Below are 16,482 nucleotides of genomic sequence, written 5' to 3'. Positions count from 1 at the left end.
CTCCGCTGTTGCATTAAAAAAAAAATAAGAGCAATAAACTATATGTAATTAGTTTATTAGGTATAAATTTTGTTTATTTTTATTCATGTCTTTTACTTTTACTGCTGATGATGAACACTGTATATGTGTTCGAAATATCCAGTTAAAAATTTTTATATCTATTCACTGTCAATAAAAAGGTATCATCCCTATTTTGAACTGTTTTACTTTCGTCATGGAAAGGCAATGTGGTCTTCGAAGTTATTTATTTATGTTTGTATTTAAATTAATCGGTTTATATTTATATTTCAGCAATCGCGATGGGCCCTGGTTTGTGTATTATGTCGGGAAAGACAAGGTGCTTGTATTCAGTGCTCGGTGAAATCCTGTAAAACAGCCTATCATGTAACCTGCGCCTTTAAACATGGCTTGGAAATGAAAGCAATCATTGAGGATGAAAATTCGGAAGATGGAGTCAAGTTGAAGGTAAATTTTTTCTCATGATGTAAGCGCCGCTTGTGGATCAGTACTCCGTTTTCCTCGTCTCTGTCAGTAACTTCTTGCAGCAGATAGATGGATATTTTCTTTATGAAAAGAATAAAAAAAAGAACTGAATACGATTTAAATGGGCAAGGCAAGTTAAAGCAATTAGATAAAAAAAAACAACTCACAAACTCGATTTTATTGCCAGCTTTTGACACTAGGCTCACAGATGCTTTACGATATAAAGTGAAAGTACTTCATTTTGTGGGATATAACCCCCACATCCTATTAAGGTATTGTCCTAATGAAATGTAATGAAGAGGGTGGCTTTAGTACGGCTACGAATTTCGTTGGGACTGAGGGCCAGATCCACCCCCGAAACGTTCTAAAGGAGACCCAATATGGTCAATCATTTTGATCAAAAGCTTATGTCAATCAATTGGTTCAAGCATGATTGACCGTTTAGGAACCTGTTTGACGCTTGAGTCAAGCATTGACGGTGATGATAGAGAGTTTGGATGACTCAAGCGGTTGACGAGGGTGATTGACCGTCTAGATTAGTTTTGTTCAACCATTGCGTCAGTCCCGTGCCAACAACAAGCGAAGACACATCGGAAGTAAGCAAAAATGTGGAACGCGAATTTATCTGTTTATTAATTGAGTTATACTGGTATCATCCTCTGTTATGGAAAGTTAAAAGTAGAGACTATTTTAACCGAAGTAAGAAAAGTGCGGCATTGACAGGATATTGCGGGCGGTAAAGGCATTGAAACCAGATTATACAGTTTCCGGACTAAAAAAGAAAGACTATGTTTTAAGAACAAACTTCAACCACGAGTCCAAGGCGATCGAGCTGAAAAATAAGTTATAAATCAACGACATTCCTTTTTTTTTTTTGCTTGAGTGCAACCAAAGTATATTAAAGAAAAGCCAAATTAGTATTAGACTGCGTTTCACACACGGTTGACACTTCACTACCCTACACTGAACTGAAACTAAACATCTGGCCGTAAATCAAAATTAAACTTGAAATTGGCTTTGGTCAAAATTGAAGGTTCGATTGAAGGCTGATTGAAGCACACATCAATCGACTGACGGAAACTTCTGATCAAAATGATTGGCCGTCTCAGATCTCCTCAAGGCGTTAACCCCCTCTGCCTCATCCATAAGCCTTCATTTTTAGTGTTCTGGAGTCAATCTAAACCCAGCATGACAAACCTCAGTCTTTTCTAGATAAGAGGAAACTTTTGTGTCCATTTGGGGTTTATATTAAGTCGAATCCTGTGTTAAGTTGTCTTTAAAAATTGCTACCAGTTATAAGAGTTTTAGATGTAGGTATTCAGTTTTAGGAGCTCATTTTTCTACACGTCTCTTCTCTCATCAGCCTTTTTCAAATCGAAGATTTATTGTTCCATAGAGCACAGGTATGACCCATATATAAGGAGGAGGGGAGAGGGCAAATCTGATGTTTTTATGGCACTTGGTTAATTCGGAAAAACTAGAAAAAAATGAGGTATTTTTAACTTACGAATGGGTGATCGGATGTTAATGAAATTCGATATTTAGAAAGTTATCGTGTCTCAGAGCTCTTATTTTAGATTCTGACCGTATCCGGTGACATTGGAGGGGGGGATTTGGAGGGGGAAACCTAAAATCTTGAAAAACGCTTAGAGTGGAGTAATCGGGATGAAACTTAATGGGAAGAATAAGCACATGTCCTAGAATCGTAATTGACATAACCGGAATGGATCCGCTCTCTTTGGGGGAGTTGGCGGAAGGGTTAATTCTGGAAAATTAGAAAAAATGAGGTATATTTAACTTACGAAGGAGTGATTGGATCTTAATGAAATTTCATATTTAGAAGGACCTTGTAACTCAGATCTCTTATTTTAAGTCTCGACCGGATCCAGTGTAATTGGGGGGGGGGGTGTGTGGAAATTTTGGAAAACGCTTAGAGTGGAGAGATCAGGATGAAACTTGGTGGGAAGAATAGACACAAGTCCAAAATACGCGACTTTTTGAAACTAAACATCCAAAATAGCTCTTGTTATTAGTGGGAGAGGCTTGAAATGTGAAAAATTACTAGGAAGGTGTTTGAAATACGAATCATTATCCCATTTTGATGAATATAAGTTTTTACTGGGGAGGGGGGCTTTAAGTCAATCCCAGTGGGAAAACACTTATCCCAAAAGAAACACCCAAACTTGGCCAAGATACTGTCAGTGATATATTTTATAAAAACTGTGGACAAGAAATAAATTATTACTGTGTTCTTGGGTCACATTTAAGTTTTTATTCCCCAGTAGAATACATCTTCAAATATGGGAGTACTTATTATTCATCATTGGATTTTTTTTTTTTTTTTCAGTCCTATTGTCTCAAGCATTCTGTAAATAAAAAGCAGCCAATAGATGGTATGAATGACCCTTCTCCAAGAAAATCCAAGAAGGACATGACTCCAGAAGAAAGAAAACAGGCCAAAGCTGAAAAGCTGTGTGAACTAGAAACGGAATTTTATAAACATGCTAGTGTAACAGAAGCATCTAAAGTATTGAATATTGATGCGGAGACATGCAGCTGGTTTTTCAGCTACTGGATACTAAAAAGAAAGGTATGTCAGGTTAAAGGGGGTTGAAAAAAATGAAGAACTGAAAAAACTCCTTCGGTTATTGTGAAAAACTGAAGAAGCTGCTGTAACCTCTAAAGGTCATATCTGACACTTATACTTTTAATATAATTATCAAAAACCATTTCTTAGTCGTTCTCAAAGGGAGGATCAAAGGGTAATGTAGATCAAGAGGATATATGTTTGGTTAGAGGTGCAGAGAATAAATGAAAATAACAAATTATTGATTAATTTTATTATAATATGAATACAAAATAATTAGATAATAATAATTAAAACAATTAATAATAATTTATTAATAAATTAAAATTAAAGTATTAACTGATTACTAAACTGAAAACAATTTTGTTAAAATTTGAACTGAAAATTTTGTAGGAGACTGAGGGGGGGAATGGGTTGCGCCGATCAAGATTTTGCCCCGAGTGCAAGAGAGGTCAGAACCGCTACTGTCTGGTTGAATATGATTTATGTTCTGTAGATCTCCCCTTTAAGAAAAACATAGCAAACGGTTTTTAACAATTTTCTCCAACAAGTGAAAACGTTTTAATACGACCTGTAGACATAACAGCGGCAAAGTTATGTTTTGGTCTAAAATAAATTATTATTGGTTAATATAGTGTATTTATCTAGACTTGGTGAAAAATATTCCTTTTTTTTGTATTTGCTTGTGTGTTAGAGTATGAAAAATGGAATTGGGTAGATTCTAGCATGAACCTAGTCGAAATTGACTTCGAAAAAAAAACAACAATAGTCTTTGGTTGGGTTATTAATCCATTTTAGCAAATGTCCTAGAACGACGAAGTAAATAAGAAGGTTCTATGAATTGCTACATTACATAGTTCTGTTAAAATGCACATCACAAAAGTTGCAACATACTGAAATATTTTTCGCTTATGTCTTATTAATAATATATTAATTAAAATAGGTAATAAACAAATTTAAATAAATAATATAATAATATATTAATGTCAATATTGTAATAATAAACATTTGCAATTATCTCATTAATAACATGTTAGTATTATAAATATCAATTAAAATAACTAATACTGTTATATATGACTAGATTAATATCATTATAAATTAATATACTAATATTACAATAACAAATGTTCGCACTTTGCCTCATTAATAACATAGAGTTTTCATACATGATAAGCTTCATACTTCATATTTAATACTTAGAGTGCAACATAGCTTTATTATAGCTCTTTTATTATCTTTTTTCTTTCTTTTTTTTTGCTCACTTTCTCCTATAGTTTCTGAAGCCTTTTTCTTTAAGAAAGTACACGAAATTTAATAGAATGTAATATAAACAGAAAATAATTGGTAATTGATGAATTTATATGCAAGATTCACATGGGTAAGAGCTGGACTAATGTTAGAAAGAAAGTAAAACTGAACTTGACTTGTTGCAAGTTCATGATAGGTTTCAGATCAACCATGGTAATTTAAATTGACTTTCGTCACATGTTTCGGAAAACTGACATATTTACCTCAGAATTAAGCATATCAGAGGTCAAACAAATACAAAGTAGAAACATTAGGGAAAATCTTTTCAAGACAGTGGAAATCAGTTCTGTGAATATTCCGGTCCTATGTCCAAGGGCCGTCTTCAGCACAATACAAGAACAAGAGAGAAAATATGTATATATAAATAAAATGACATCAAATTGTGAGAATTAAAACTAAATAATGTTATTTAAAAACTTTTTTAAAAAACAGCCCTAGCATCCTTACTTCAACGAAGTTCGACCAGGACTGACAAAAAGAATGAAGTGAGAATATAAACTCATTCAAACTAAAGAGAACAAAGTGATTAAATACGATTTCTCAGAGCCAACCGTGCTTTTTTAGCAGCCTGTCTCAAAGGTCTTTTCGTAGCTGGTTCAGTACTATTACAAATCGGTTTAGTAAAATATTTTGTTAGATCGTTTTTAATTAAATTTGAGTATAAAGAATTTAGTCAATAAAATAATTAACCGTAGAATAAAAAGACATTCTTGTAGAATCGAAGAAGATATTTCACAATGTGAGGCTACTGATAAGCCCTCAAATATTGTCTTTCTTCCGTATATCCCAAAGATCACAACAAAATTAAAAAATATTTGCACAAAAAATAATCTGTACGTAGTTTTTACTAATAATTTTAAAATCATTAATTTCTTAATTTCTGGTAAAGATAAGACCCCAGTTACTCGCCAAAGAGGGTTCTATCAAATACCCTGTGATTGTGGAAATTACTATGTCGGCAGGACCCATCAGAATCTAGAAAAACGGTTACAACAGCATAAAAAAGACATAGACAAGGCATTAATTTCAAATAGTTCCAACAACTCCTTTGATTCTGCTTTAGATTGGCATATATTTAATAATCCGTCCCACACGAATACTTTTTGAAAATCATCAGTAATGATTTGGGGATAAAACAGGTGGTTCGAGAATCAATCGAAATTAATATCAAAATAAATAATAATATTTCTTTGAACAGGGACTTAGGGGAATACTCACTAAATTCTTTATGCTCAAATTTAATTAAAAACGATCTAACAAAATATTTTACTAAACCGATTTGTAATAGTACTGAACCAGCTACGAAAAGACCATTGAGACAGGCTGCTAAAAAAGCACGGTTGGCTCTGAGAAATCGTATTTAATCACTTTGTTCTCTTTAGTTTGAATGAGTTTATATTCTCACTTCATTCTTTTTGTCAGTCCTGGTCGAACTTCGTTGAAGTAAGGATGCAAGGGCTGTTTTAAAAAAAAAGTTTTTAAATAACGTTATTTAGTTTTAGTTCTCACAATTTAACGTAAGTTTATTTATATATGCATATTTTCTCTCTTGTTCTCGTATTGTGCTGAAGACTGCCCTTGGACATAGGGCCGAAAAATTCACAGAACTGATTTCCACTGTCTTGAAAAGATTTTCCCTATTGTTTCTACTTTGTATTTGTTTGTTATGGAAAGGCAGTGTGGTCTTTATCGCTATTTTTTATATCAAAGGTCAGGGGTCACTCCAATTCTTTTCCACTATATTTTCATATTTTCGATAAAACTGTAACTTTTCCCCGAAAATGGGTTGTATTATGTCTCAATTTATTGCAAAAAAGTGCAGATTGTTGATTATTCTGAATATCTAAAAGTGCCTTCTTATAAAAATATCTGATGATCCATTGCAGTTGAAAGCCCGTGTAGCTTTGAAGCCTTTGAATAGTTGCCGTCAAGGTCTGCTCAGTTTCAGCATTTATGTGTCGGATAAAAGCAACATTCTTAAAATGAAAACGCAATAATTTCACATTATGCTCATTCTATTGATATAGCTGTAGTGTTTGACAGTCATGTTATTTGTCGTTTTTCTTTTAGTCTTGTGGGGATAAGCCACTGCTTCCTCATCGTGTAGAAGAAGCGGAAGTTTTGACCCAGCAGCAGCAACAGGATGTTGATAGAATGAAAATGTTTTTGCAACTTCGGCAAGACTTAGAAAGGGTGAGTTCTTCTTTTATTTATTGCTATCGAATAAGGTAATTCACAAATTGGTTTTGTAATCTAAAAGCAAAAGTAATCTAAAACTTGAAAGGAAGAAGATGAAATTTCAATTCGTGTGATAAGACAATTTCAATGGGAGTAATAAATTTTGCTGGTAAATTTGTACATGTCGATCCTTACAATTCGTATTTTGGCTCTTTAAGACTTATAAATACATTCTAAGACCACACTGGCTACACATGAATTATGAAAAAAAAAGGATATAATAAATTAAAATAATATCAAATAGGCGAGAAAAAAGGCAGATTTTGTCAGCCAGTAGCAAACTATGAAAACGAAAACAAGCAAATATTTTGACAAGGGCTTCCGCCAAGTCGTCCCCAGTGCTCAAGAAAAAAAAAATCTAACGTTTTGAAGTGAAGTTTACAAGAAGAGAACAGGCACTGAATTAGAGAAAATAAAAAGGGTGTTTTTTAAATATAGGAGTGAGGCAATTGCACCCCCCCCCTTATTGGCGCCCCTGGGTCAGATCACTCTCTATGAAAAGTTCTTAAGCAGTATTGTAATTCTGTCCTAATGAATGAATAGATCTGAAGCTAATGTCTCATATGATTTAAGTACCTTCTCTTTTCAGTGCAAGTTACACCTGTAGGTTTGTGCAAAAGCCCGTCTTTATGGGGTTTTGCACACCCGGCGGCACACCATTAAAGACGGGGGTTTTGCAAACCCGGTCTTTAATGTATAAGAATATGAATAAAAAATTTAATTCCATCTTGCACCCTTTTGTAAGAAAAAATTGCTAGATTAACACACTCGATGCAAAAAAAAAAAAACTATACAAGAAGAAAAAACAGAATGAACGACAGAAAAAATCATCAGAAGATAGAAGAGGAAGAAGATAGATACAGAAATAAGAAAATGAATTCCAAAGAAAGAAGCACAGATATTACTACTCTACAGATATCACCGCTCGTGACCTTGTCGCTACACGTCTTAGGCTGATTGGACCTTTTTTGTGCTTTCTAGCCGGGCATTTAATCTGTGAAGAACATGCAACAATCCCTGAAAACTAATGGCTAGCTTTCTAAAATGCTTTCCTAATCTGCTTAACTTTTTGCATAGTGCATTTTACTTATATGCCGCTATACCACATAAAGTATTCAAGTTTTGGTTGTTTATATGGTTATCTAACCACTGTCACGAGCCTGACTGAGCAAAAACTGAAGACCCTATACCATGTACACAGGGTTTGCAAAATTCTTGATTTGATTTGTGTGTCAAATGATCTACGCATATAATACACCATATGATAAGCAAGGATGTATCGTATCCAGGATTTTTTAGGGGGGGGGGCTACTAAAAACGCATGAAAGATTGGTTTCTATTCATTTTGTTACGTTTTTACGAGTCGGACAAACAATGTTTTTTTACGTTTTACGAGTCGGGAGGGGGCAACCCCCCCCTCCTGGGGACGGCCTTGATGATAAGAATAGCCAATCGCAAGGTCTTGCACCGGGAACATATATTTCAAATCAGTTTTTATGGTAGGCTATATGCCTACCATGGTGTGACGGGTAACAATGAGTTGGGATTTAATCTCGGTGAGGAGCCCTTTTCTTGTTACCATCGCCTGTAAGATGGATTAATTTTATATTAAAATTGCTAGTAACAAATATTGCCATTGCAGCTGTTCGATGCTCTACTTTTATCATAGTTAAATGGTGTAGGAATAACTCACTGGCGATTGTTCCCCTCTATATAGCTTTAAACTAGAATACACGAAAATAATTTTTTTTTACACAACTTCTTGAAAGCAGCTTATTTTCAAAGCTTGGTCTCAAATCAGTTTAACTGTAGTTAAAGACCCTAAGTTGCAAACTAACCATTTAGTAATTATATTTTATGCCTCCAAAAGATGTAAAAATAGATGAAATTACAACCAACGCTTTCATCTGATGTTCAGAAGGCTCGTTAGGCTATGTTTGTGTTTTCTAAGAACACAGTTTATGCTGATGATGATACTTGTTTTGCTTTTTCTGTATTCATTTGAAAATCTCGATTCCATTTTTGTTTAAAAATTGAAGTGTGTATTTTGCGAAAAGATTCTCCTTAAATTTTTAGTGACTAAGAAAAATACATTTTATAACGTTAAGCTGATGGTTTTATTAATTACCGCGAGAGGCGGGAACAACCTAAAAAAACGTCTCTATGATAAAAAGAAATCTATCTATATATATAAAAATATACTGTTTTTTGCAATATACGTTACAAAAAACTAAAAAAAAAAGAAAAAAACAAACTTAAAAAAGAAAAAAATATAAAAGAAAGCTTAAAAAAAAAAAAAAAAAAAATCTAAAAAAAAACCAATAAAAACTGAAAAAAAACAACAACACAGAAATACAAAAAAATTTAAAAAAAGGAAAACTTAAAAAAAAAACACCAGAAAAGCTAAAAGAAAAAACAACACAGAAATACAAAAGAAAATACTAAAAAAAACTGTTTGTTTGTTACATAAAAAACACAGAAATACAAAAAAACTAAAAAAGGAAAAAAAAGTATACGTAGTGAAAAATTAGCATCTTGCATACGTGTTGCTGGGGCGCTGGGGCGTGTTGCGTGTTGCAGCGCCTCAGCAACGCGGGGTAGGGGTCAGCTAGTATAATATAAAATAATGAAATATATTGGTATAAAATAATAAAACAAAATATTATTAATAGAATATATAATAAAAAATTACGTCCAAATAATAAAATGGTAAGATTTTATTCATGAAACTGGTGCTGAACCATCAAATTGGATTAGTATTTGAAACTGCATGACTTTTAAGCCTGTATCCAGGGGTGGGGGTAAATGTGTTTGAACCTTACCAATTTTTTTTTCGGTTCGTAAAACGTAACAAAAATACATACAAACAAATTTTCCATACGTTTTTTGAAGTATCTCTGTAACCCCCCCCCGAAAAGTAACTTCTACCCCAAGCAAAAATCATGGATTAACCCTTTCTGCCTTTAGTCTAAAGAATTTGAATCTATCAAATCAAAATTTGAGTTTTTGATATTAAAACCGGGATTGCAACTAAACACGCTACAGAGTGACGACCTAACCTTTTTTGTCTTTTGTGTACAGCGTTCAATGTATTTATTTCTGAAATATTTAAAAGAGTTCTGGAATAAGCACTGGCTCGATATTTAATAGAAAATTAATTAAATAGAAGCATTTTTTATATGGCCGTATCTAAGGCCATACCCAGGGTTTTTGCATTTATGCATTTGTTACAAGTTTTTTAATAGCTCCAAACAAATTTACTTTTTCTTTGGGAGAAATCTTCTTTGATTGTATGTCAAGACAATATACTCAATATACTAAGACGAGAGAAGAAATTTAGTGTCGTTTCTTCCTGTCTCAATACAATATCACGTTTGTCCTCTTGGGGACAACCTAGTAAAGAACAAACCCTACTTATAGTAATCACAGGAAAGCAGCACGACTTCCCATTGGTCTGTGTATTCTGTAAAATAATATTAGAAGAAAATTTGAAAAATTTATATGATTTTTCATACAATATGATTGATATTAAGGATGAAGACCAACTTTCTGAAATGTCAGATACCTCCTCATCTAGTCAATGTTTGAACCCTTTCACTTGAATGTTTACCTTGGGAGCATAAATTATTCCAACGTTATTAATTATCGACTAAACTTTAGCTCAAAATTTAATCGTTAGTATATGGGATGTTTTTTTCTTTTTGTTTCTTGTGATTGTGTAATACTACTTTTTGAATTCGAGCTTGAGTTAATCGAAATTGTATTTTAGGTGCGGAATCTGTGTTACATGGTCAACCGGAGAGAGAAACTATCAAGAAGCTATTGCCGACTACGAGAACAAACATTCTCAAAACAGGCAAGCATCTTAATGTCTTCGGGAGTAATGCAGAGTGACTTACGGGATATCGTTGAAATGAATCATGCTCCTAATATTTATGACAAACTATACTCTTCTCCCTATTCATGTACGCAAGAAATATCGGCTTTTGAAGCAACTTTAACCAAGATTTCATCTTCCAATGACATTATAAAAAATGAAAAGAAAAAGGTGAATGGTCGGCATCATTTAAGTGCTTCTCTTAGCTCTATAAGCTCCTTTACTTCTGATTCTGAAAGGGAGTCTAAATCAAAGATCAAAAGTTCTCTTGCAATGATTGAATCAAAAAGAGGTGGAATTGATTCTTCATCAGAGGAAAGTGTTTCTGAAACCAAGAGAAATATAGTACCTAAGAAAACAATGCAGCGTGTGAATAGTATTTACACGGATTCTGAAGACGAAATAAAAGAAAATTTGAGTAAGTCCTCAAAGAATGGGGTGAAAATGAAAACTAAAGGAGCTGTTAAAGAGTTCTCTGTTAAGGCCAAAGCTAAGTTGCCTGTGCGAAGTAAAATGTCTAAAATTGGCCTTGTTTCTGAAGAGAGTTGCTCAGATGAGAATGAAAATGTGGAAATGAGTCTGACTGCAAGAAGGAAAGCTTTGAAAAAGGCTAACAGCATGCAGCCAAAATCTAAAGATAAGCAGCCAATTGTCCCTGCTAAGAACGATCATGCTACTAAGAAAAGGCCACCTCCAAAGAAGGAAGTAGTTAAGGAAAATGCAAATGACATTTTTATACCTTATGTACCTCAACGTCAAGCTGCTAGAAAAGCTGCTGAGACAATCAAAATCACGGGATTTGTCGAGAACTATAACCATTTGCCCTCTCCAGTTAGTAAGAAGCCGCTTCCAATAAAAAACAGGCATGCCAAAGAGGATAGTAGCTCTGAAGATGAGTCTGGTAAGAAGCAATCAGTTCGACCAGGTTCAGGCGATGTCGAAAAGCCCTTTCGTAGCAGGGGCCCTCGGCACACGCCTAAACCTGGGAGGACTGCTGACAACAACCCACCCAGCCGAGGTGCCCCAGCAAAATCTACTGGTGCCAAATCTTCAAATGCAAATAGTGGAAGCAGTTCAAGCTCCAGTTCAGACAGTGAATCAAGTAGCTCTTCCAGCTCAAGTAGCAACGAAAGCTCTAATGGCAGTAGCGGGTCGTCATCAAGTAGTGATAGTGACACCGAAAACGAGAAGTCAAACGAAATTGGACAATCGACCATTAAAAGAGCGGAATCACTCTCCTCTCCGAACTCCGTTACCTCAGAAAAGATCACAAGTGCTATCTCCCGAAAGAGAGAACCGTCAAACAAGAGGGATGACACGAAGATTGGATTCTCAGACTCTTACAGAAGCGATAGAAATATTGATAGTTGCTTCTCATATTCCTCCGACAAAGAAGCCAAAACTAGAGCCACTGGATATTCCACAAGTAAATCTGAGAAAATTATCACTAAGGAGACGACAAGAATGAACAGGCCAATGCCTGCCAGTAGGAAAAAAGCTCTTGGTCTTCTCTCTCCTCGTGACACACCAGCAAAAGGCGAAAGTACCTGTGATGCACTGTCAAATAGTTTGCAATCTAGTCCTTCAGACAGTTCCAATTTGGGTTCACCTTGTACCATTCGTACTGAAAAAGATACTCAATTTCAGTCACAAAGTGAACACTTGATAGACGATTCCTTTGAATCCAAATATATTTCAAAGAAAGAAGATAGATTGAATATGTCAGCAGATGCTAGTGAAATATCAGAGCCTGATTTCAAGAGACCGAGACTGGAGTCGTCTTGTGACGGGGTTTCAAAGCCTATCTCAGAAAAAAGTATGGTAAATGTTGTTGAAGAAACAACTTTAAGTGTATTTGATATCACACAGACAGTCGCTAATGAAACATTATTTGGCCAAGATTTTAGCAGTGACGATGAACTAACACCAAATTTATCATTGAGCTTTTCGGATGCGCTTTTTCCTCCATCTGCCAAGGAAGAGGATAGTGCCTTTGAAACTGCTAATCTTGTTGAAAAGCTTAGACAAAAATATGCTCAAAAACCAATATTTACAGATGTAGTAGCAGATGAAATCAAACCTCTCGGTAGCCTAGCAGAAGAGCCGAAGGCAGATAGTCGTTTAGTCGCGGAAAAAGCAGTTGAAATTGAATCAGAATGCAAAAATGAAATCTTGCTTGACGAACCCATGGCAAAGAAGTGTGGTGACGTGTATGACTGTGAAAATGCTGAGATATCTATCAAAGAAGATCGGCTTATTTCTAATTCAGAGTCAAAGAAAATTGAAATAAGTTGTTCTGACAATGCTGCCACAGAAAATACAAGCGAGGATGTAGTAGAACCTAAGCATAAAGCAGAAGCGGTTGAAAATACTTCATCTCAAGTTTCTGATCAAATTCAAGCTGATATGGCTGCTTGTGTTCAACCTTCTGACCCTTCTTTACACGAGGAACTAAAAACTGACACTTTCACTCCTCAAAGTGAAATGGAAAAGTATCAAGCGGAATTTATGCGCATATACGCTGCTGGTGTTATAGATCCATCGGTTCTTCCTATGTACATTCAAGACCCAAAGCTAATGAACCACGCTGTATTGAACTACAATGGGTCATTTCCTCCGTTTAATCATCCAATGTATCATATGGGGTTTCCCAATGCTCCATTTGGAGGAAGATATCCCTGGGTAAACCCGGATATGATGCAAATGTATTACCTGCAAATGGCCAAAGAAAGAGCTTCTATGTTGCCGTCTCCTAACAGTGGATTTCACCATCAGCTTAGTAGAGGATATATGCCTCCAGTTTCTCCATCTTGTTTGCAACCGCCACTAAGCATGTATTCACACAATGACTATTCCAATCCTAGCAGGAAACAGATGGTTTCTCCTATTACTACAAGTTCGAATAGGCATCCCTCAGGACACCTTGAGTCTGCTAAAATTTTGCCTACTGCTGCTGAAAGTGAAATTGATTGTTCAGCCAACTGTAATGTGTCCGATAACCTTGGCGTGGCTTACGAATTGGAACAACCTGTGGGAATTGACAATAAAATTCGCGCTGTAAAAGATCGCAAACCTTCTGGAAAAGCCGAGCTAGCTGTGGAATCGCAAAAACCATATCCTCCTGTGGAAGAAGAATGTGGTCTCCCTTCAGAGAACTTGTCTGCTGAACCCCGTGTTCTAGACCCTATCCATCCCGCATTTCGTGATACGCAAACTGTGGCTAAAATTCTGACTACAGTTAGTTTGGATAACAGCTCGTTTCCTACGAAGCGTGAAATGCTTGAACGGAAACGCCATGTTTCTAAGACCGCACCAATTGAAAACTTACCGCCTTTAGTTAACAATGTAGAGAAGCCACCTCAAGAATTTGCTGCCACTTCTTCCTCAAGTATTGACGAATTTTCGCAACGTCTACCAAAACCCCCATCACCTATGCGGGAAATTCTTCCTCCTGATAATTCGAGTACAATGCTTCCGGAAACAACTCCTGAAGTCACAGAAGAAAAACCCACATTACGACCTCCTTCAGAATCCACTGATCTAGTCAATCCAATGGCTCTGCAAGCCCTAGCAAATGAGGCCGAAAGTTTACTAATACCGTCATTGTCAACTCCAGTTCCCCCAACACCTGTCCCTAAAGAACAAGATCAAATTGTGCTGTCTTTAAATTTGCTACCAAAGCTCGAAACACCAACTCCAACGGTTTTGTCTTCCGTCGGAAATGATAGTGAGGATACACGCAGTGATATTTTCAGTGAACCTGGCTCTGAAGCTTCCACTAAAAAGCGATCAAAACAAAAACCAGTTGGGGCGCATAGAAATAAGAAAACAGAAAGTGCACGAGGGAAAGGAAAGCCTAGGGGAAGTAAGCAGAGTAATAAGCATATATTCCAACCGAAAATATTGAGTTCAACAGATGCTTTGACTGGTACTGTCTATGACTTTGACGAGTTTGATGATGACTTCGAGAGTTCCGAGTCTTTTAAAGATATGCCTTTATTGCGGCAAGCTAGAAAGCCGTCCGTTCTTGGCCCAGAAAAATATAAGAGCACCAGGATATTGGGTATCGATGTAAACGAATCTGATAAGGTTGATGACCTTCCTCCAATTCTAGAACCTGTTGTTAGTAGATCTCCTCGGATTGCTCCTCCTACACCTGGTCGACCGGCATACACTCCCAGTAGACCATATTCGACCCCTTGTCGAACCCCGTCTACTCCTAGTAGGGCATCTGTCACTCCTAAACGTGCCCCACCTACGCCGAGGAGAGCCCCGCCTACGCCTAGAAATGAAACAGATCTTAATAAATACATTATTGAGCCCTCTGCGTCGCCTTCACTGCCAGCTGAGCGTTCTCAGACGCTTTTTGAGCTTCAGGAATTGGACAAAGTTGTCAAAACTGCTCTCCGGGTCCCTGAAACTCCAATCTCATCATTCGCTGCGAATGATTTTATAGACGATCCGAGTTTTTCGCCAGACAGAGAGAAGCTTAATCAGTTGAAATTTAAAATTAGAGGCCCTCTTCCTTCTGCTTCCCCTGTTTCTGAACAAGTCACACCGCCGATCCCTCCTAATAGAACTACAACTGCAGATAGTTATCGAAGAATGAGAAAGAAGGAGCTCATCAGGCAATACTGGAACCAAAATGATGACCCTCAACCCCAAGAAGCTCTGCAGCAGCAAAATCAGCCAACGACTCCTTTCCGACCATACAATAGAGGCATTATGATACCGAAAGCAGTTGCTTCAATGAGTATACTTGGGATTGCAAAAGAGGAGCTTTTACGACCGCCTACACCGGAAGAGCCGCCTCCTCCACCGTCCCCGCCAAAGCCTGAGAAGAAAAAGCGTAAACCAAGAGGAAATGGAATGGCTAGGGAATTGAAAAATCTTGCTTGTTCCATGCCCCTCCCTGGTGAAAAGAAACCACCCCAGCCAACTCCCTTAGTACCACCCTCTCTTCCTACTCCTGCACCAACCCCATCTCCAAATGTTACAATTTCTCAAGCACCAGAGCAGCTTTCTGCTCCGAAGCTCAAAATTAGGATTAGAGAGAATTGTGCTAGATCTGAGCTAATAGCCGTCGCGTCAGGAAATGATATACCAATGTCACTAAAAACTGTGTCTGGACTAGGTATTAACCTTAGTGTGTCCGTGACAACTGAAGCTGAGCAAGAAACATCTAACAAAAAAGGCAAGTTAAAACCACCAAAAAAGCGACAGCTATCTGAAGGGTCTCCTCAACCACATTTAGTGGATGCTGACGAAAACATACAAGATATATTTAGGGAGAGTATGAAGATTCGAGAAGAAATAATGGCTTCTTTTGAAAGTAAACGACCAAAGAAGAAAAACAAGAAAGAGAAACGTCGATTGTTAGAGAGTGAGGACACTAGTTATGTGAAAGTGAAAAAAGATAAAAAACACAAGAAACATAAAAAAGAGAAACGTAGAAAAGAACATAAAGTGTATACAGTGAATAACGATGGTAGTGCACCGAAGTTAGTTATACGATTAGGTAAACGCGAAGACGCAAGTGACGGCTATGAGAAACAATTGAAATATGTTGATTCACCTGGTCCCAGTGAACGGACAAAATCGGATTCAGAACCGTCGACTAGTGATACTTTTACGAGAATATTACCCCTCAAACTTAAACTCGCTAGATATAATGATGGCTTTGTTGCTAAAAATGAAAATAGTGACTCGAGCCTATGTGTCAGTAGTGTAACAACTTTACAAACGATAGAAAAATTTCATGTGTGATTTTTCTTGTCAGTCCCTTTACCCAGAAGTTGATTCCACAAATTCTTATTTTAAATCGTTTTCCTGAGAAGAGGGCAAAGTTATTAAAAGATAAAATCAATACGTTAGTAAAATTTAATAAACACGGAATAGTGACTTCCACGTGCTTATTTCGAATAGCAAAGACACCGATTTTTTTGTAGATTCTATGTACCTTCCTATGGTATAATAATTCTATTTA

At 36.3% G+C, this 16,482-nt stretch overlaps 1 protein-coding gene across 2 annotated transcripts in view; it reads left to right on the top strand.

Moving 5' to 3' along the window:
* The window catches only part of LOC136031328 (uncharacterized), a 57,630-nt gene extending 41,148 nt beyond the window's left edge, over positions 1-16,482 (top strand). For both annotated transcript variants that reach the window (XM_065710810.1, XM_065710811.1), the window contains exons 8-11: positions 292-465; positions 2,831-3,073; positions 6,452-6,574; positions 10,389-16,482. In XM_065710810.1, coding sequence (XP_065566882.1) covers positions 292-465; positions 2,831-3,073; positions 6,452-6,574; positions 10,389-16,262 — 6,414 coding nt within the window. In that variant the 3' untranslated portion in view covers positions 16,263-16,482. The remainder of the gene's footprint in view (positions 1-291; positions 466-2,830; positions 3,074-6,451; positions 6,575-10,388) is intronic.

The sequence above is a fragment of the Artemia franciscana genome, chromosome 9, assembly GCF_032884065.1.
Source record: "Artemia franciscana chromosome 9, ASM3288406v1, whole genome shotgun sequence".
NCBI lineage: Eukaryota > Metazoa > Arthropoda > Branchiopoda > Anostraca > Artemiidae > Artemia > Artemia franciscana.
Note: the sequence above shows the minus strand (reverse complement) of the source record. Positions and strands in the feature narration are given on the sequence as shown.